At 46.1% G+C, this 21286-nt stretch overlaps 1 protein-coding gene across 1 annotated transcript in view; it reads right to left on the reverse strand.

The window, feature by feature from the left end:
• Positions 1–21286, reverse strand: part of COL4A1 (collagen type IV alpha 1 chain) — a 142797-nt gene that overhangs the window by 22110 nt on the left and 99401 nt on the right. Inside the window, exons 19-35 of the mRNA XM_058548478.1 lie at positions 21176–21260; positions 20787–20822; positions 18766–18930; positions 15290–15385; positions 13154–13237; positions 12525–12595; positions 7851–8042; positions 7137–7305; positions 4371–4463; positions 4178–4282; positions 3586–3683; positions 2746–2896; positions 2399–2512; positions 1519–1686; positions 1313–1402; positions 353–505; positions 99–197 (exon numbers count right to left, since the gene is read on the reverse strand). Of these exons, the coding sequence (XP_058404461.1) occupies positions 99–197; positions 353–505; positions 1313–1402; positions 1519–1686; positions 2399–2512; positions 2746–2896; positions 3586–3683; positions 4178–4282; positions 4371–4463; positions 7137–7305; positions 7851–8042; positions 12525–12595; positions 13154–13237; positions 15290–15385; positions 18766–18930; positions 20787–20822; positions 21176–21260 (1969 nt within the window). The remainder of the gene's footprint in view (positions 1–98; positions 198–352; positions 506–1312; positions 1403–1518; positions 1687–2398; positions 2513–2745; positions 2897–3585; positions 3684–4177; positions 4283–4370; positions 4464–7136; positions 7306–7850; positions 8043–12524; positions 12596–13153; positions 13238–15289; positions 15386–18765; positions 18931–20786; positions 20823–21175; positions 21261–21286) is intronic.

Consider the following 21286-nt stretch of genomic DNA (forward strand, 5'->3'; position numbering starts at 1 on the left):
AAGAGAAAAACCCAACAGGTTACAAACCATGAAAAGTGCCGTGTCCATGCCTCAGCGTGAGCTCCTGCCACGCCGGCAAACTGAACTCCACTCCGCACCTGGCTGCCCAGGATGTCCTGCTTGGCCGTCCTTGCCGGGCACTCCTGGGGTTCCAGGATCTCCTCGTGATCCTTTATCACCAGTTGGTCCAATTTGTCCTACATGTCACAGAAAACAATAATGACCCATGTCTGCTTAAAATAAGGCAAACTGTTACAGAAACACAGGTTGGCGTGATATTACTTGTGGAGAACTAAAGAACCAGTTAGGCAAGTTGTTCTAGCTCCATTGTTAAAACCTCCCTCCAGGTTACCTTTTTCTCCTTGGTCTCCCTTCTGTCCCTTCATGCTGCCCATGTCCACTTTATCCATGGACCCAGGCTTGCCAGGGAGACCGACGTCTCCTTTATCACCCTTGAAGCCAGGGTCCCCCCTGGGTCCCGAGGAGCCAGGGAAGCCGTGGTCCCCTGTAGAGGAAAGAGAAGGCCCCTGGTGAGACGTGGCCAAGTGTCTCAGAGGCCATGACAGAGTGTGGCATTGTTTCTGGCCAGTAGAAGCAACTGATAAAGCAAGTATGAGGAACTAACAGCCTGTCCAAAAGTGACATTAAATGGCGAGTGTCTGAGTTACCCAGAAGAATCTGACCCCAAGTAAACAAACAAAAAAGCCATTTTCTAGAATTCATGATTTGCTAATAATTCTAATATATGTGACTTGGCTTATCAGTTTAAATATCTCACATTTTCTCTCCTTCCTAAAAGTCTTTATCACTCCTGTTCATAGTGCCCCTTAATTCTATACAAAATAATAGGATGGGAATTTTCCTGTTCCACTAAACAAATGACCATTTTTATGTCCCACATTCAAAGTCGATTTCTTTTTTAAAAAATTATTTTGGACCAATTTCAAATAACAAGATAAGAAATAAAAATCAAGATTTGTAAAGGTGTCCAGTTTGATTCTAAGGACTCAGTTCTTGTGCCTTGTGTGACTGAAAATTCCACCATTACAAAAAAAAGAGAGAATCCCGACTGCGCCAATAAGGAAAACCTGAAAACCTGTCTTTTCTCTGATTTGTTGGCCGAGCACAGCCTTTAAACCCACAGGCTCTGGGAGTCTTGAGCTCCTCTTGGAAGAAGGAACCTTCCAGACACTTTCTTCAACTTATTCTTCCCTCTGCCTCTTGAATATGACCTACAACCATTTGAGAATTTCCCAGAAGGCATTGAGACATACACTCAAGAAGGACTTTTCTGGAGTTACCAGCTCCCTACCTTTTTCACCCGGCAATCCTGGCACGCCCACTGGTCCCGGCGATCCGGGCTGCCCCGGGGTCCCCATGACGCCCATCTCTCCCTTGGGACCTGTGGCCAGATGGAAACACTGTGAACACTGATGGCAGATGCTCAGGGTCATAAACAAGACAAGGTAGGGCGTCTCCTCCTCGTCCATTTGGGGCAGGAGTTCACAAATCATTTACCTGGAAACCCAGGAAGCCCGGGTGTCCCCTGCTGTCCGGGAAGACCAGGGAGCCCGGACTGCCCAGTTAGGCCAGGGAGCCCTTGAGTCCCTTTATCTCCTTTGGGGCCTGGCATGTCAAGGCCTGGGAATCCGGGGAAACCCTTCTCTCCTTTCACTCCGGGAGGGCCTGAAGGTGGGTGAAGAGCAAATAACCGTTAGCAGAATTTACAGAGTACCCTGCAACGCCCCTCACTGTGCTGAACTCTTCCCCTCTGCAGAAGGTATTCGAACATGCCCACGGTGGGGGTCGGAATGGCTTCCACCTTCTCAGATAGTGGTGCTGGGGGCCATCGAGGCAGTCATGAGTAATAATATCCCAAGACCACGCCCCTCCTTTCCACCATCAGTGGTCACCAATTACCACTCCAAGCGCCTCTCTCTGCAGTCTTCAGGGCTAAGACTAGCGTCTCTTCAACCGTTTGTCACCGACTGTCTTGCCCTGCTCTGCCATCACCATCCCAGTTCTAGGATTGTTATTACAGGCAAAGACAGCTTCTAGACATGGGCTCAGTTAATTTAAGTTTCCCACAACTTACTAACCCTCCTACAGAAAGATAAGATCGAGACACCAATCATGTGAATTAAATGAAAAAGTTATTGCATATACAACAGAGGAGAGGTCTCTCTGGCATGTAAACCAAGCTCAGTGGGAGGAAGAGAAAGACACTGTGACGCCACATTTAAGCAAACAGCCGAACCTATTGCCCTAAACCAGAATTTACTTCCCCTTTTATTCACAAGCTATGCTAATCTCCCCTTCATGGAGACGCCAGCATCAGCTCCTATCCCATCGCGAGTATGATTTAGGGACAGGATAATCTGGAAGAATGGCACATCACCTGATGACCCTGGTGGTCCCTGTCCTCCAGGTGGGCCCATCACTCCAGGGGGGCCTATTCCGGGAACTCCCGGAGCTCCTTTGGGACCTTGTAATCCAGGAGGTCCTGGGTCACCTGGAGGGGGAAGGAATTGTGAATAAACCGCAAAGGGACCACAGGACGGTTCACAGCGTACACTACCCACTCACACACTAAGCCACAACAACAGAAAACCATCAGCTCTCGCCTTCTAGGATTTTCATCACTCATTCAACAAACATTAACTGAGAACCTAACAGGTGCTCTGGGGACACAAAACAAACAGACCCAGTCCCCGCCACAGTCTAGAGTCTTCTGTAAGAAGTTACCTCTGATTCCCTGAAGGCCTGGGGGGCCGATAGCTCCGTGCTCTCCGGGAATGCCTGGTCCCCCGATGTTCCCCTTCTCCCCAGGTGAGCCGGGGATGCCGGGAAGCCCTGGAGACCCTTTGAGTCCTGGCAGACCGATTCCAGGCTCTCCCTGGAATCCCCGAAGCAGAGAGAAGCCATGTTTTCATCAAGCCCAGAGCACAAGTGCAGACTGTTATCTGACACTGCTGACGCATTTAACAAGAATAATACCCATCCAACCCTCTTCAGCGAAGTCACACTAGCCCAGGGGTCCCCAACCAGGGCCATTTTGCCCCCTGAGTGACTTCTGGTAATGTCGGAGATATTTCTGGTTGTCACAACTTGGGGGCGGGTGTGGGGTGCTCCTTCGGTATCTGTGGGGAGAGGCTACCGAGCAGGCTGCTCAAGATCCCACAATGTTCAGGGAAGCCCTCGCCACAAAGAATTACTGGACCAAAATGTCAATAGCGCTGAGGCTGAGAAACCCACACTACACTCTCCTGGGCGGCTATTACGTCTTTGAGGACAGTGGCCTTCAAATAGCTTTCTTCTGTCACCACAAGAAGACACGCATTGTACATTGAGATCCAAGATACACACAGGCAAGAGCATGCTCATACAGCTGGAACAAATGATTCCCCCCAAAACATTTACTACCATGTGTTCTGCATGCTGGTATGTTCTATTCTACACTATTTCATTAAAAAAACAAAACACGCTGGTCCAACATATCCCACATTTAATAATAACCCACATTTTATGTGTCTGATTAATAACAAGCATGGGGAAACAGCAATCCAGAGAGCACTCAGTACCCACCTTTTGGCCTGGCACACCTGGAGCGCCAGGTAAGCCACTAAATCCTTGGCGACCTGGACTCCCAGGAGGTCCCATATCTCCAGGTAAGCCATCAACACCTGTTTTGAAGAGTTAAAAAAATCAATGACGTAATAATGCAATTCCCCACTTTCTTCACTTCTTTTACACTTGCCCAAATGTACCTGATCTGATCTGAGATGGCCACAGCAAGGAAGCCCTAGGCCCCTGTGGGCTGTAGGAGAGAACCCCTTCGAGGTGGGTCTTAAACAAATGCAGCATCTGCCAGCCCCCTGGGCAGCTTCCGGGTCCTCACGTCCCAACACCTTCCCAACCACACCTCTCCACTGGGAGGCGCCATTTCTCCTGTCGCCTTGGGGACTGAAATCACTGTCCCCACACTGTGCAGACTCTTGGGCAAGCCTCCCCCTAAGGACACGGTCACTAACTCACAGAGTGTGTTTCCATCCATTGCCTCTTTTTCTCACAGAATTCACACGAGGATGAGTGGAGAGACCATGGCCCTTGGTGCTGACCAGCCAGGCCAGCAAGAGCAATGGCCCCACTCATGTTTCGGTTCATCCTGCAGGTTTACCTTTGGGGCCAGGAGGCCCTGGAAACCCAATCCCAGGCTGGCCAACAGCACCCTTCTCTCCCGGGAGGCCAGGCCTTCCTGGGGTTCCAGGAAAACCTCGGTCACCTGTTGTAAGAAAGACCGATGGTCAACATGAGAAAAACGTAAACATGTTCCCATGATATCTCCAGGTGAACTGGAACCCTGAATGTACCTTGGGGACCTTGGAAACCTGGGGACCCTGGAAATCCTTCTGCTCCAGGGGGACCAGGTAAGGGCACGACTTTTCCTGCTTCACCCTTGGGACCTGGGAAAAGAGAAAGAACATCGTGAGTGAGCCACCACATCAGGTCCTCTGAGTGCACGTTGTGCTCCTAGACAGAAGGCTCTGTCTGCAGGCCTTCATTTTTTCCCTCCACTTTTCTAGAATATTCCACAGAGTGATCCTCCTCCCCCCAAAATTTATCTCCAAATATGACCTAGATGTTTGTTTGACAAAAGAATTTCTGAAGAGTCCAAAATAAGAGTCACAAAAAGCTGAAAAATCTATAATAACAAACGGTGAGATGGCCCTGGGTAATTTTTTAATTAGCCTGCCTCAAAAAGTCAAAACACTTCTACAGTTTTCTCTCAATTTCTCAGACAGTACTAATTCTAAGTTGCTTTGAGGCCGACCTAAATTATGTTCATTGGTGGTAAATTATCTTCAGAACATGCTAAGTGGGTGACTGTGCATTATCCGTAATGGTGCAGCTGGATAGCCTGGTGCCATCTCGAGCAGCACAGGAAAACCACCTCTTCTGTCTCCACCCTAGGAGGTGCAGGCCCAGCCCCCTGGCACTCTTGCCTAGGAGATCCACTGGGTGTCAGGAGTTAGCTATTAAGAAAAGACCAAAGGGCTCACTCCAAGAACATGCACACTGACGTCACATACTTTACAAGAATTCAAGATACGTAGGGCCTCCCAGCAACAGCCAACACACTCTTTAGCTATAGGCTGTGGGAAAAGCCAACAACTGATCCCAGCACATATTTGCTATAAGTTCCACCTCTGGGAACAAGGCTTTTATGACGACCAGAGTAAAACCAATTCTGGCAGATCAAAGAAGGTTGGGTTTCTAATCCAAAAGCTGATTGGGTCTAGATGGCCAAGGAAGTCTACAGAGTGTGAATCACAGTGCTGTCAACAACACCTGCTTCAGGAACCTTCTTTCCCATCCTGCCAGGATGTATTTGTATGTGTCCCAGTTGGTTGTTCTGACAGTAGTTTCTGATCAAGAAGAAAGTCTGATTCCTTTTTATAGCTTTACAAGTTTTCAGATTCCACAAGCACCAAGAATGCTTGATATGTTGACTTTGGAATCAGGAGCTGTGGAGCAAGTGATCAGACGTCCCTTTTCCAAGACTGAGGGTCTTTCTAAGTCAAACCCAGTATTTCCCTGCCTCCAAAGGAGTCACAAAAGAGACATTTCTGGGATCCCTGCTAAGCAAAGAATAATTATCAATGGAGTCATAACTTGGTGCTAAGTAATCAATACTTATATAGTCAATGAGAATGATAATAACAGACATATTAGGATGCTATCCTTGGACTTCCATCAAAGACTGGCTAATATTTCCTATGTTAAAGTGCTTACGAACCTTACACATGTCTTCATAAAGAAATAATAGTGCCAGTGGGTACAGGAATTGATAAAACTTCAGCTAGATATATGGCAAGTGACACAATCGGCAACTTAGTGAGCAAGAAGGTCACAGTGTAATTGCTTCTATATAGTTCCTGTTGGATATACTGACTACCCAGCTACTCAGTTACTATGTTTTTCTAGGTTTACTAGTCACACAGTTTTAATCACCCAAAGTCCTTTCATTCATTTTTACAACTTTTGAAACATTTCTTAATAAAGCACCTTTCCTTTCCTCCTCTATACCCAAGCCATTACTGGCCTCTACTCTTCTCATTCCAGGATTTTCTAGGAAACAATATGAATGCTCCATTTCTACCCCGAATCATATTCAACTAATAAATTATTGAGATCCTACTGTGCGCAAGGCCTGAAGTTACCCCTTTTTCACTTTTGTCCCTGATAATAAGCAGTTGTGAGGATGTAGCAGAGAATGTCCATGGGAAACTCATGTAGTCCTTTCTCCACATTCTCTGCCAAACCCTGGACAGTCAGTGAGCTCCAGGAGGGCAGGGCATCTGTCTTGTTTATCACACTCTGGTCACCACTTAGCACAGTGGTTGGCAATAAAATCACATTAAAAAGTCAGCAAACAACTGAAACCAACATGGAATTAAACAGCAACAGCGAAGTTGAAACTTATGCAGAATGAATCAGTTGTGATGCGCCATCAAGTCAGCTCCGACTCCTGGCGACCCTGTGAATGAGTGATGTCCACCATGTCCTGTCCTCAGCAGCCCTACTCGGCTCCCGTAGACTCATGCCTATGGCCTCCTTTATGGAGCCAATCCACCTCACACTTGCTCTTCCCCTTTTCCTGCTGCCTTCTACGTTTCCAGCATTATTGTCTTGTCCAAAGAACCCTGCCTTCCCATGAGATGCCCAAACGAATTAGTCAATAGGCATGGGCATATCAGTGGAGAGGTGCATATTGCTTGGGATATACAGAAGCCAGAACGGACTGCACATTGGAGGAATACAGAAAATACACAGATGAAGAGATAAAAATGGCCTTATGTTGGTATCACTTTCACATAAAAGGCTAAATTTAGCTGGCATATACTATATACTTATTATAAGGAAAATCATCTATAAATTCTAATGCTTTTCAGCCAGATCCTACACGATACCCGGCCCATCTCGTATATGAACAAATAGAGGTACAGAAAGGCCAAGGAAGGACTTGCCCAGGTCACACCCCCCCCAGAAGAACTGGAACGAAACCCATGTCCCCGCATCGCTGAGCCCACACTCGTGTGCACCTTCATGCTGCACCTGGGGTCCTCAGGCCTCACCTGGCTGGCCGGGGGATCCGGGGCTTCCTGGGAAGCCTGGTTGTCCTTTGTCACCAATGGGGCCAGTAGGGCCAAACCCTGGAGGCCCAGGAGGGCCAATGTCACCACGACTGCCGGGAAATCCAACCCCTCCGGGGGGGCCACGCTCTCCTTTTAATCCTATTGAACCCTGAAGCGAAAAGAGAAAAAGAAACATTATCAGCAGACACACCGACGCTCCTGTCCATGTCACATTTTTTCCACCATCTGTAGTAAATAAGTACCAGAGTTTAACAGCTTATGCTATTTATTTACTTCAACCTTCTACAAGGGTCAACTTGTAGTTAATAAATGAAACCAGCATTCTTCTCTCTAAGCTGAGCAATCACCCTCCCTCCCTCACCTTGCATAAGGAGACACTTCAAAGAGTAAGGTATTTATATCTGGAATCTTCTCTTGAATGCTACTAACTTTAAATTGCACATCCCAGCTGACATATGGAAGTCTTTTCAGTTCCCCCAGAAGACACTGATCCATTATCATCTAATTATTCAAATCAACACCATCAACACCAACACTTATAGACTTAAGTTTTCTCATGAACCATGAAACAAGTTCATTTATGACAATCACCATTCAAGTGAAAATACATAGATATAATACAAATTATTCATTTCTTCACTCTCTGCATACCCATTTGTAAAGTGCATGTTCAAAGTCCGGAAATACACATACCGGGGAGCCTTTGGGGCCGGGCAGACCCGGATGGCCATCTCTTCCGGGAGATCCCGCTCTGCCTGGCATACCAGGTTGTCCTGGAAACCCTGGGTCTCCTTTGTCACCTTTGAGTCGTATGTCGAAGTAAATCTCACCAGGCTCTCCCTTGGCTCCTGGCTGGCCCATGAGCCCTGGTGAACCTTGCGGGCCCTACAAGAACAAAGCCTTATGACGCCACTGAAGACATCCATCCATGGAACAAACCAGCGTGACTGGTTACACAGTCAACAACAAAATCAAAAAAGCCACCTCCTTGAAAAATGGTAATATGTTTAGATCCCCTCCTTCACTTTCTAGGAGCAAGCTCTATGACAAAGCCCTGATATGACCTCACTTCTTGTGTTTCTCTTAAAAACACTTTAAATGTATCTTTATTCGATATTCCAAACAGAGACTAGGAAAAGGTGGAGGGAGTAAGTGTGGTACCAGGAACCCAGCTCATAGACTGTCCTCAGGTAACTTTCTTGACTCTTGCAACCATTAAGCATTCACAAGAACATTTTAGCAACTGTTGGAAGCTACTGAATGTGTCACTTCCTGGGCCCAGGAACTAGAGAAATGGCTCTGGGCGCAGATGGTGGTTGAAGTGTCAACGAGGCTGGGAACAGCCATGTTTTCTCTAAGTCTGGTCATTACCGAAATTGCACAGGTTTCCGTCTACGCTTGCACCCCAAATTCCAGAAGAGATAAGGATTTCCAGGGCACCAGGGAGAGAGGAAATTCTGGGAAGTGAGCATTGGGCCAGCTCTATAACTGTTATTTTGAGTAGTCAGCAGACTAGAATTGACTTTCCCAAGAGATACACTCTAGAAAATTTTACAGTTCCCAGAAAGTTAAATCTTCAAGGAATGCCCACATGCACAGATGGTTTCTCCTCCAGCCACTCTAAGAGTTGGGGTTCACAAGGAAAATAGCGAAGGTTTCAAAGAATTGTCTCAATTACTTGTTCTCTTAGGCCTGAGAAAGAAATCTCCTCAGTCTTCCTGCTGACTTGGCGGAATTTAAGCTCTTGTACAATTCATTTAATTTGAATTCCTTTTCGTAAACTCCTCAAGTGGTTCTTGGATATACATGATTCACAGACACACACACACCTCCATGTGCATGTGAGGTGCACACTTCTCAAAGGAAGGAGTTGGAAGATAAGGGACATGTCCAAATGCATACTATCTTCAGATATAAGAAATGGCTGTCATCTGTCACATGCCGACTATGTGTCCCATCCCTGGTGGATCACCTCTGAGTCTCACCCCAACTCTAGGGAAATCATTGAAAGCACTGCTTAGCAGATGAGGGAGCTAATACTCAAAGAGCTAATACTCGGTGATATATCCAAGACGACACAGCCAGACAGTGCTTATTCCTGGCTGCAGAGCCTGTACTTTATCCTCACACCACATGAGAGCTAAAGATTTAGGTGTTATCTAGGAAAAGCTGCCTGTTACACAAATGTGGGGACAAGCAGGTTCAGAGGCCTGCTCAAAGCAAAGAAACGGCAAATGCGGGACTAACCTAATGGGGCTGACTTATATTCCTGCCCATGTTGCTTCCTAAGAGCTGACACAATGCCGGCTACAGAAGCGGAACACCTGCTCTTCCCGTGCTGAACACGGCACGGTTACACCTGCTCAGAAGCACAACCAACACCATCCAGCGCACTTCCAGGAGCCCAGAGAGGTGGCAACGAGTCTGCACTGTCCAATACTATTTAAAAATGTAAATTAAATAACATTAAAACTTCATCTCCTTGGTCATACTAGCCACACTTTAAGGACTCCATAGCCACCACTGGTCAGTGGCTACCAAACTGGACAGTGCAGACCTCGGACATTTCTATCATGGCAGAAAGTTCTCCTGGACAGATACAGCTGGTCAGAGCTGAAAGTGCCCCTGATAATGAAGGACACTTCACTCAGATCCACTCAGGAAGGTGGAAGACGCCCAGTCTATTTGCTCTAGTCCCTAGAATGGCAACACACTATTTTTACCAGTCACCTGCCAGAAAGTTTAACAAAGGGTCATAGAAAATTCATTATTTTGTTGAAAGGTGTTGTGGTATTTTGTAGCTTTTCCTCTTGAATTAATAATAGCTCCTGTGCCTTCTTAAATCCCAGCTAAACTTTAACTCCTCCGTGAAGCCTCTCCTGGTAGGTACAGGCCGCCTCCTCCCCTGTCTCCGTGGGGTACTGTATGGTCCTCATTATAGAAACTGCTTTCTTTATTAGGAACATTTGCTCACACATCTGTCTCTCCACTTGTCTTCCAGGGCTCTGAGGGCAGGACCAAGGCTTTCTAACTTTGTGTCCTTAACGTCTGCAACTAGGGAGACGTTGGAGGAAGTACATGTTGAACTGGCAACATTCACCAATAAAAAATAAATACCAATGTAAGAAATTATAACCAATGTATATTTTTCTCAACCTGGAAGCATCATTATGTTATTTGATGGTGATTATTCATAGCCTAGAAATATAAAGTTTTCTAATACTATGAGCATAGGGTGAGAGAATATAATTCTTTACCTTAATAATGATGACCTTGTTATCTATCACTCTATTTAAGGGAGAAATCTAGATTCTTTTGAAAAGTGACATTTATGACCTGAGAACATCTCACACAGTTTCTTTGCCACAGAACTTCTTAATCCTAAGCGATTCTAAGGTCTTTTGATCCACATCCCTTAAGATAAATGTTGAGGGATCAAATACTGCCTTGAACATTTAGCATTGGCTACATAAATTGGAGAAGATTCACCAACTACGCCGTCTGCTTCTAAGAAGGGGTGCCTCGGTGGGAACCGTCGGGAGGAGTTCGTTTCAATTATCCATTCCAACAACCACGAAACCTGCTCAGGGCAATTTGGGCTTCATCATCTCAGTTAGGACGCAACCTCTTTTGATCTGTCCATCTTTCCCAAAATCAAACACTCGCTTTCAGAAGGACATGTCACAGAAATGCTATCTAAATCAAATGAAAAATCAGAGCTCTCATCACTTCTCCATTTTAATCTACTTTCCTATGTTCCACAGGTTCGTGGTACCTCTTTTAGCCTCTAGCCATATTTGAAATAAGAGGGCCACATTTTTGAGTTGGTTAAACCATAGAACTACAAGATAGCTCCAAATAAAGGGAAAATTACTACCTTCTCAAATTATTCAAGCATAAAACAATCTTTAGAAACTTTTCCCATCTAAAGAAAGAAAGGAGGCCCTGATGAACAGGGCATGGGGATTGGATTTTTGTTGTATATTTCATTTTCTTCTTTTTCATGATTTTTCCTCAACCATCCTTCTCTCTCCCCTCCTTCCTTTTTTCCCCTTTTTATTAGATTTCGGGCAGGGGTCGGGTGTCTGGACCAGGCTTCAGGCAGAGCTGAGGCAGGACGTAGTCCAGGAAGGCCAAGTAGATAAAGCCCATGCCCAGACGTTAAAAGCATCCTCTTCTGCCGCCTTCAAAAGTTCTTCTGTCTTTGATCCCGACCACAGTCAGTGCTTCTCAGCTACGTGAACTTCTAATTTATTTAGAAATAGTCTAAACAATTGTGACTTCTAACTTAGCTCCCCAGGCACCAGGGAAGATCTGGAAAGCTGAAGCTAAAGATCTAACTTCAAAAGGAGAAAATTATTGCTGAATTCCAACTGTTTAATTTCTATTTCAATTCACTTTTGCCCTGACCCACCTTTATAGAAGCTTCTAGAAATATTTTTTAAAATTACAAATGTTAAAGAGCTACATCAAAAAAGAATAATGCTAAAGACTTGACTTTCAATTCGTGACAAAAGAAAGAAGAAAAAAAGGAATGAAAGGAATTGGAGAAACTGGTTAGAGCATACAGAACAAAGGAATATAAGGAGGACGGTGCCCTACGGTTTAAAAGCTTTAGAAATAGAGCTGATTATTTGCAATAAAATAATGTCCTTCAATATTTCACATTATTTACTCTTCTACTCAACGGCTTCTTTCAAAACTCAGTACAAAAGCTAAGAAGCTGGTATTTTGTGTAACTGAAAGGTTTCAAGTCCATGTGATCAAGATATTTCATTTATAGATTTGAAAAGGAGTCTTTACAATAGATGTTGGTGATAGGAATTTTCAAAATATATATCTGTAAGAAGAAGAACAAAAAAAGATTTCAAATTCCTAGAAGGAAACAGGTCCGTTTTCCTCCGTCTCGCCACGGAAACTATTGGTGCTGAACTTATTCACTAACAAGTTTTTAGATTATCAGTGTGATGAGCAATGATCGTGCAAAACGACAACTCAACAGAATGGTGTAGCTTCTTAGAGGTGACTCTTGGTGGCACCATTTGTTTCAAGAACTCCCAGAGACCCTGTGGGAAGGTGGCACACCACTATTCAGCTGCACCTGGACACAGGTAAGTGGCACCGGAGTTCTGACCAGGTGACAAGAAAGGCGGTTGAGAAGTGGGTTCTGGATCAACAGTCCTGCTCATTCTCAGGTGAATCCGAGAGGAGGGACACAGGAGTAACTGCAGACTGCTCAACAAAAAGATGCTTTACCAGCTCCCAAATAAGGCAGAAGGTGTACGTGCAAACACAAAACATACACCTTTGTTAGTTTGCTTGGTGGCAACTTCTGATACGTATACGAACTTAGACATGCTTACTTACAGGCAATCCTTCAAGACCATCCCTGCCTGGTAAACCTCTGTCGCCCTTGGCCCCTGGCTGTCCCGGGAAACCTTTCATGAAAGACAGGGGCAAAATTGCAGAACATTGTGATAAGACACTTCCAAATAACTCAAAACCTTTTTACTTTTTTCAAGATTCAAAAGTGCAATCTTTTCTCAAGATTTATATGAAGAGGGGGATGTCTGAAGAATCTCCAGACAGTAATAATGAAAATGTCCAAGATGGGCTCAGAGAGGGAAAAAGTGACCTCAGATGCACACAACTAACAGTGAAGCAGGATGGCCACAGGCCCCCCGCCCACACACCCAGGGACCACTTTAACTGAAATATTCTGCTAACTTCTTTGGAGACAACGAAATTTGTGGAACTGAGTGAACCATATGTTGCTATCCTTTTACTAGGAAATCTTTATGACACTGAATTTATAGGCCATTTGATAATGTCCAACAAAGTGGACAAATCCTGGAAGTGTGGCTTAACATTCTCACTACTATGCTTTAATTTTGAATGCAGAAAATTAGGTCTCTCATAGTAAGACATTGCACTGTGAAGGTTCTAACCCTTTTTGGCAAATTCTGACCTGATCCCTTTCACATCTGGGGTTTTACCTATTTCTCCTGGGGGTCCCTGTGGCCCAGGGGGCCCACGAAGTCCTGCTGAGTCACAGATAGGGCAACGGTCTCCTTTTTGACCTAAAAAAGGAAACACAGGGGTATTTACATGTAACATATGAACAGAAGTCTCCGCAGCGTAGTAACAGCATAGAAAAAGGCAAAGAAGGTTGTCATTAATAGTGTTGTATTCAAATGTGTGATTTCTCGATTATCCAGCACCTGCTCCAGACACCGCTCTGCTAATCCACTGTGTGTCCCTGTCTGGGCACGCCCTCACCCTCAGCACACTTCACAGGGACCCACTGGGGCATCTTCTGCAGAAGGACAGGGGCTGCTCGCTACAATGCGACCCAGGACTCAATTTTGCCAATCAGCCTGAAAAGATCTGACCAAGTTTGTTTCTAACTCTAAAACTTCTCTTCATTTTTCTCCTTGATTTAATATTTGAAAACAAACTGTAAATATAGCTCCTGGACTTAAACCCATGTTCCAGGCTGATGGATGATCACTGGACGTAAGAAACCATGAAAGCAAGAACAAATGTCTTGACTTGACACCAAGGTGGAAGAGGAGAGAGACTGCTGCACAGAAAATGGGAGGAAATGCCTTTCTTTGGAAATTCTAACACCTTATGTCTTGATTTTCAAATGAAGCTAAAAGTCCTTATGGTGTCTTAGATACACCTGTGTCCTAAACCTTAAAATGTCTAGGTTTCTAGGCACAAATCAGGCCTAGCACAGAGCAGAGTGCACGTGGAGAGCAGGCTGGAAGTCAAGAGGCTGGTCCATATCGCCCCTGCCCCCTAGCCCTGACTGGCACCCCCAGCCCCAGGCACTGCTACTGCAGCCTCACCCCAGCAGGCCCCACTGTCAGGAAGAGAAACAAGACCAGTGCAGGCAGCCCGCCTCGCTGAAGTATGGGCAGGCACACTGCTTCGTTCTGTGTTCTTCCTGAGGGCGGTACAGGGGCCCATCAGTGGGACAGATACAGTGCAAGTCAGCCAACAACCCAGCTTAGTTCTAGGCGCCCTGCGATTCCACAGATGTCTCTGCTCGCAAGGCCAGAGGTGAGCCAGGAGACGCAGCAACACTGCAGTCCAGGCAGGCTGACAGTTCTGCGGCAGGAGGATGAAGACACGGGAAGAAGGAGGCTTATCTTAGGATTTGGGGGATGAATAAACAAGATCTTAGTACAAAGAACCTTCTGACCACAGGCTCCATCATAAAATGGAACAGCTCATCTCAGAAAGCACCAAGCATCTGGTAACCAGAGAGATTCCTTAAAAACACTCTAATTGGTGACAACACCACCATGACTTCTAAGACCATTTCCCTTGAAGTTCTGCAGCCCATGCAGCTGTCAAAATTCTAAGATTTCGGCTGAAACTATTCCATGAAGCATTTGTGTCGCAGACTTCCAAAGAGCAGAAACTCTTTGCAGCCCAAAGTCAGAAATAGCACATAATGGGGTTGATTTGGGGGAGCAGCCGCCTATGTGTTCTACTCTCTGGGTATTAAGAGACGTAAACATTGGAATATCCTTTGTTTATTACAGTCTAAGACAGCCCTGTTGACAACGCAGTGATAATCCACTCTGTTTCCAAGATTGCGAAGGGATTACGATGTGTCCTGTGTTTGTATTACAGCAAACACATGAAAAGATGCAAGATAAAATTGAGAGCCCAGGGTGGGATCAGCTGATCCAGCAGCAGCAGATCTGCACATTGATTACGGGAACATGGCTTGGAGCAGTGGTGAGCATTCCACGTATGCATTTGTGATCTGGCTTGAAGGAAAGACGTGCATTCTCTGAGCTAGAACTCTCAAACTTTGAAATGAAAGGTCGAGATAAGATATCAGTCTAAGAGTTTAATCTGCTGGCCACGGAGAGGGTAAAGAGCAATAACTCTGACTTCGGGGCTATGGCTTCCCACTGCCTCCTAGGTGACAGCTCTCCCTTCAACAGGACAATTTCAGCAGAGCTGTAGGGAGACCCATCCTAGGAATGGATTTGGAGGGGAGTTGCAAATAAAGGAAAAAGACACCCACACCCCCAAAACCAGTAGGTATGTAGAAATACATCATAACCTAAGCACAATCATCATTTAAAAAAGAAATTAAAATCTCTTACCTTTTTCTCCAACTTCTCCTGTCAATCCTGGCTGCCCCGGAATTCCAGGAGGACCCTGATCCCCTGGTGGTCCAGGCTGGCATTCCACAATTCCATCTGAAATGGATTTTTAAAAGTTATAGGATCATTCCCACCAAACTGAAGCTAGGTATTTTCACCCTCTCTTAATTCAATCTCTATCATAAAACCAAACTATTTTTAGGCTATTTGGTAAGTATTAGAAATCTAGCTTTAGTTTGCTTCAAAACAGTACTAGTATATTAACTTGAAAAACCTGATCAGCACACAGAGCAGTCACAAGCCATCACTGCTAAAATTCCTATTTTACAATCCTAAAGCATATTTCAGTTCACTGGCCCTGTCCTGTACCTTATTTCATTTTTATCTTGTGAAGAACATACCATCATCCTCATTTTATAGATTAAGAAATTGAGGCTCAAAAAAGTTAAGTGGTTTGTCCACGGTCATACATCTAAGTCAAAGCTAAGACATGAACAATTTTATTCCTTTTTTTTCCCCTAAGCAAGTTTACAGCAAAGTAATCATTATTTTAGAGATGCAAACTGTTCCATGGGGAAATGCCTCTAATTGTTTGTTCCTATTCAATTCTGAGCATCATTTATGTGAAGAAGCATGAAAATGAATGGCAGTAATACAAACACCATCTGTTGTGGGTTCTAGAAAAAAGAAAAGTATTGTTTCATAGTTTGGATACACACAGTGATGGACTTTATATGTCCTTCTCCAATATCTTTGAAAAAAAATGACACAGGGAACAATTAGCATCCGGGTTCTGCTGGGCGTTCTGTCATGACTGTAGGCAAACATCCATGAGCTACAGTCATGCTCCCCTTCTCTCCCTCCACAGTCTTCTTACCCGGACAGAGAGCAGCCAGGACAGACAGAGGGTGGGACAGAGAGAGAACAGGAGGAGGAGAGAGGACAGGACAGAGAGCAGACAGGATGAGGGGAGAGGACAGGATGAGGAGACAGGACAGGACAGAGAGAGGACAGGAAGAGGAGAGAGGGCCCCAAGTTCTGTGTGGGGCCCCCATGGCTTGGAGGCATTAGCCAGGGTCCACCTCTCTGGCTCCCTCACCAGCTGTCTCTCCTTTGCACAAGGTTTCAGAAAGGCAAACAAGAAGGTCTACAAAAGGGCCCAAACCTCCCTGTTTTATGACTGTTTGGAGCCCCGAGGAAAGTTAGTTTCAGGCGTGTGGGAAGTAAAGTCAAGGGAGAAAGCGTTCCTGCTGTGTGTTCTGTTTGTTTGTTGCTTCTGTTTCCCTGGGAGCTTCTCGGTCGGTAACGAGGCAGAGGGGGTGGGACCCCTGTCGCAGGTCCCTGCTCCTGGTGGTCTGCTCCCACCTGGCTCCCCGCTGACCCACCTCTTGAACAAGGTGGAGCCCGCTTTTCTGCTTCCGTGAGCAGTCCCTAAACTCCTCGACTGTAAAGAAGCGCCATTTCCCAGGCCTGCCAGCGGAGGGGATATCAACTCCCTGATTCTGGAGACGTAGGCTCATGAACATCGACACACATAAAATTATTTTTCTTTTCCCAAACACACCTCCTGCCAGCCTCATCTCAACCAGAATCCCTTCACATCCCTGAAGAAAGCAACTTTATATCCTCATCAAAATCAATCTAAAATAATTTTAAATCTAAAGCAAGACTGTAGTGATCACTTCTGAGGAGTTCTAAATGCAAGTTCAGACGCGACATCTGCGCGGTTGCTCAGTGAGGGCACCTGTGGTCACAGGTGGCTGGAGGCTGGCTGCCACCATACGGGATGGGGACACAGGAACAGAGTCAGGGCATGGAAACCTCCACGGTGTGTGGTTAAGGAGCTACTGATAGGCCCCAAGGTGGCAGTTAGTTTTAAGATGTAGCTTCTTTAACACACACCGTAAATCTGAATAAAAATCTCATTTATAAATTATCACTTAATACCCTGCGATTGTGAACCACTTAACAGACTCGAAAGGCAACCTGGAAAGTTGGGACGGTAGATACTACAACGTGTTCGGTTAGCACATCCCACTCCACGAACAGCAGTGGAAAGTTCATGTCTTTATACGAAATTCGTTCACATGTCTGTACTGGCAAAATTACAAATAGCAAAAGAAAAATATTCTCCCAGATTTCCCCACGGCTTCCTCCCACATCCACCTGCTGATCACTCTGTTTACAGTTACACCCATGACCCAGCCCACCCCAGCCCAGAGCTGCCTGCTGCGCCTCCCTGCTTGTTCCTACCCTGCTCTTGTCACCTCCTACACACCTTACAAGTGACTCATTTATCTGGTTCATATCTCTCCTGCCCCGGTAGAATGCACACCCCGGAGCACAGGATTGTTCTGTGGGTTCTATCACTGATTCTGGAACAGTGCCTGGCGTATTGTAAGCATACCCATCCTTGTTGAATGAATGAGCGACTCAAAGGCCCTTTTGGGGCTCACAGCCTTCTCCCAGACACTTAGAGAAAGAGCAGCTCTGGACCGAGTGCCTCCAGGACTTGAGTGTTTCATCTTCATTCTCCATGTTGCAAAGAACCATGAGAAGGCGGGGAAGTCTCATAAAGTCACAGATGATCCATCCCTCTCCCCACCCATCAGCAACACGTCAAAGGAGATTCAAGCTAATCCTTTCCCAGTGAAGCCTTAAATCTGGAGTCCACTGTTCCATCCAGTCCGTATCTGGCCTCCGTACGGAAACGCGTCCACGAGAACTCCCTCTCATAAACATGCGTTTGGATTCCAGCAAACAGATCCCCTGGTAGTCATGGGGGATGAAGCCCTCTTCCATCAAGCCCACAGAAGACTGGCGTTTCAGGCACTTCACAGAGCACGCACTGGACCTGAAGGCCTGCTCTGGGAATCTGAACTCATTCCCACTGGAACTGCTAACTTAAATCCTCTGAAATTCTCTTACATTTTGCATTGGTGTTACTTTGGGATCACAGGACCCCCTTAACTGAAACAAGAGTTTAATGTTCTGTGCTCAGCTTTGGTGGAGGGCTGACGTGAGAAAAATCCATGCAAAGACCCATTCAAAGTTGGAGTCCTTCATCATGCTATCACGTAGACTGTGTGGTCTATACCCGCGCCATCCCTCCTTCCTGGTGTGTGTCTTAGTATTAGTTTGTTCTCTAGATGACCTGGAATGCGTTCTGCTTTCTGCAAGAACTATACAACTCAACTGGTTTGTTTTTCAGCTGTAGGTGCCAGAAGACTCACAGCTGGTTAACGTGGTTCTTATTCTTTTAAACCAGTTTTATTATTTTATTTTTACTATTCTTTTCTGCAGCATGACTACAGAAATTTTGCAGAGATACCTAAGTGGGATGTAAATAATTCATAAATCACTGGACACCCCAGCCTTTTGCATGGCACTTGAACTCTGGAGCGCCCTCCCAGCACCCGGTTAGCTCTGCAAGCATCCTATCCTACACCATGCGAAACAGTCCCGGGGGAACTTACTCGTGTGGCCTGGCTGCCCAGGGGGTCCGGGGGGCCCGGGAAGGCCCTGGAGCCCATCCCTTCCACTTGGTCCTGGCAAAGACACGCCTGGAAATCCTTGGTCACCTTTTTCTCCTCTTTCTCCAGGGAAGCCAGGAGCACCAGGCTGCCCTGGTATTGGTAGGCCTGAAACCAGAACAAAATCTCATGTAAGGGAGCACAGTACAGAGTTCAATGCCAACAGCACAAACCAACATTCTTAACTCTGCTCAAGGGGAACTGACCAGGGACCATCGCTGAAAGGGGATCTGCTCTAGACAAATAAAGACAAGTTAAACTGGCAGGCTTCTCACCACGTAAATGCTGAGAGTTCAATGCTCCCGACAAATTAACTTTAAGGGAAAGGGACTTGTTAAGCAGACATTAAAATCTATGAGTTTCTTTTGGTGCACATAGCATTCCCAATGTGGAAATGAAAAGGCTATCGAAGGTACATTCCACCTCTACTTAGAGAACAAAGGCCTAAAGAACGCTATCCAACCAAGCAGAAGGGCACACGAGGCAAAAGGGACGGGGACGGGCTGGAATCTAGAGGAAATGCCGAGAAGTGAAGTGAGAGTTCTGAGGAAGATGAACAGACCAAACATTTAACTTCAGTCACTGCTGAGAGAGTTGTAAGTCGCTGAACCCGCAGCACGACACACTAAGGGCAGAAGAACCAAAGGTAGTCCACGTGGGCGTCGGCCCACCACCCAGCCCCCCTAGTTGGGGTAGGAGAGGAGAGGGAGCACCTCCAACAGAGAGAACAGTGGAACAGTATCCAGACGGGGGGCTAGCCCAAGGACTCGGGCCTGAGGAGGGAGCACTCCACAACCAGCGGGGGCAAGGGGCGGTGGCAGTCAGCAGAGGGCAGGGGACTGAAGAGCCAGGCTTTGGACAAGGGGAGAGCAGATAAGGCCACAGCAATTTCAAGGAAATTTTTTTAAAATTGTAAGTTAAGAGATTAGTAGAGGCAGAAAACGGTTTTAGAAAGTAAATACGGCATACGCTAAGGGGGGGCAGCAAGTGACATGCTCATTAGGACAGCTGAAATCCAGCAGTTCTTATACTCAGAGAGAAGAAAGTTTTAGTAGAAGGAGGTAAAGTTGGCGCAGTGAAGGCCCTGCCCTGAGCCGCTGCAGAGCGACTCTCAGATGGTGCAGACGGCGTTGTGAGGGTGGTGTCTATGCCAACACAGAAGGGGCTCTGCAAGAACTTAAACTTAAGAACTGTCAGAAAGGGAAAAAAGTGAAATAACAAACAAAAAAGGATAAAAACCAAAAATAAATGTAAAACGAACAAAACCAAAACTGTAAGGATTGTAAGCACTCAATTATGGTGTCAACTCCAGGGCACGTGAGAGTTTCTGTCAGAGCATTTATTATATCCACTCTAGGAACTGAGAGAACCCAAATACACTCATGCACACCTGCACACATCCAGTTCCTGGCCCCTGGACTACACAATCCACTAGACAGTGCAAAACAACTAGTCTAAGTATATGCTCGGTGAGCAGGATTCCACGGAGAAGCAAGATTAGAGGTGATTAGGTCAGTTAGAAGAGGTTTCAGCCTTGAGTTGGGCCTCAAAGGAGCAACAGAGGTATTGCAGAGGTGGGAGAAAGGGTGAGTAAAGACGCTGAGGGGGAGAACCTGCCAGAAACTGGACATGCACAGAAAGATCAAGGCCATGTCCGCGTCGGTAGGCGCCGTGGGAGGAGGCTGCAGGGGTGGTAGGGGGCGTTAGATCAGAGCAGGGAGAGTAGATGTGACTGGATGAGAGACATATGGGGTCCCACCCATGAAAACATGTTTATAACCACACGCTAACCTGTAACTCATAAAATAAACACATCTTGCTTTCATAACTAGAAAAATGTGTAACAAAACTGAGAGCCATTTTATGCAAATATCTAATGTACACGATAAACATATTCAGAATATAAACCACAGAGAAGTTGTACAAATCTAAAAAATTCCCAAAATTCAGTTAAGGCTGCCCACCTGGACGTCCTGGCTGGCCTTGTAATCCTGGGACACCTGCAAGAGAAGGAGAGTTGGACAAACTGAGGCTCATTCACTCGTGATTTCTACTTTGTATTTCCGTGCCCATGAGGATCCATGGTCACGGGGAACAAGGATAAATGAACTTGTGGAAACACAGCGGCCCTGACGCTACAGAGCTGCGGGGAGGAGGGTCCCCGGACCCAGAGCGACGACGAAAGATAAACTCGAATAGGACCCGGTCACGGAGCGGTCCTGCACGGCATGCGGGTGTTTTCAAAATGTAAATGAGTGCAGGTGGAAAATGCAAGAAAGAGAGAGAAAGGATGAGAGAAAGACAGAGGGAGGAAGGAGGCAGGGAGGGAAGGAAGGAAAGGAAAGGAGTTTACCCTTGGGGCCTGGCTCTCCTTTCAATCCTGGAGCCCCTGGGTACCCCCGCTCTCCTTTTTCTCCCAGCGGTCCTGGGCCGATAACCTGAGTTACAGAGGAAAAGATCATCG

This window comes from Diceros bicornis, chromosome 9, assembly GCF_020826845.1.
Source record: "Diceros bicornis minor isolate mBicDic1 chromosome 9, mDicBic1.mat.cur, whole genome shotgun sequence".
Taxonomy (NCBI): Eukaryota; Metazoa; Chordata; class Mammalia; order Perissodactyla; family Rhinocerotidae; genus Diceros; species Diceros bicornis.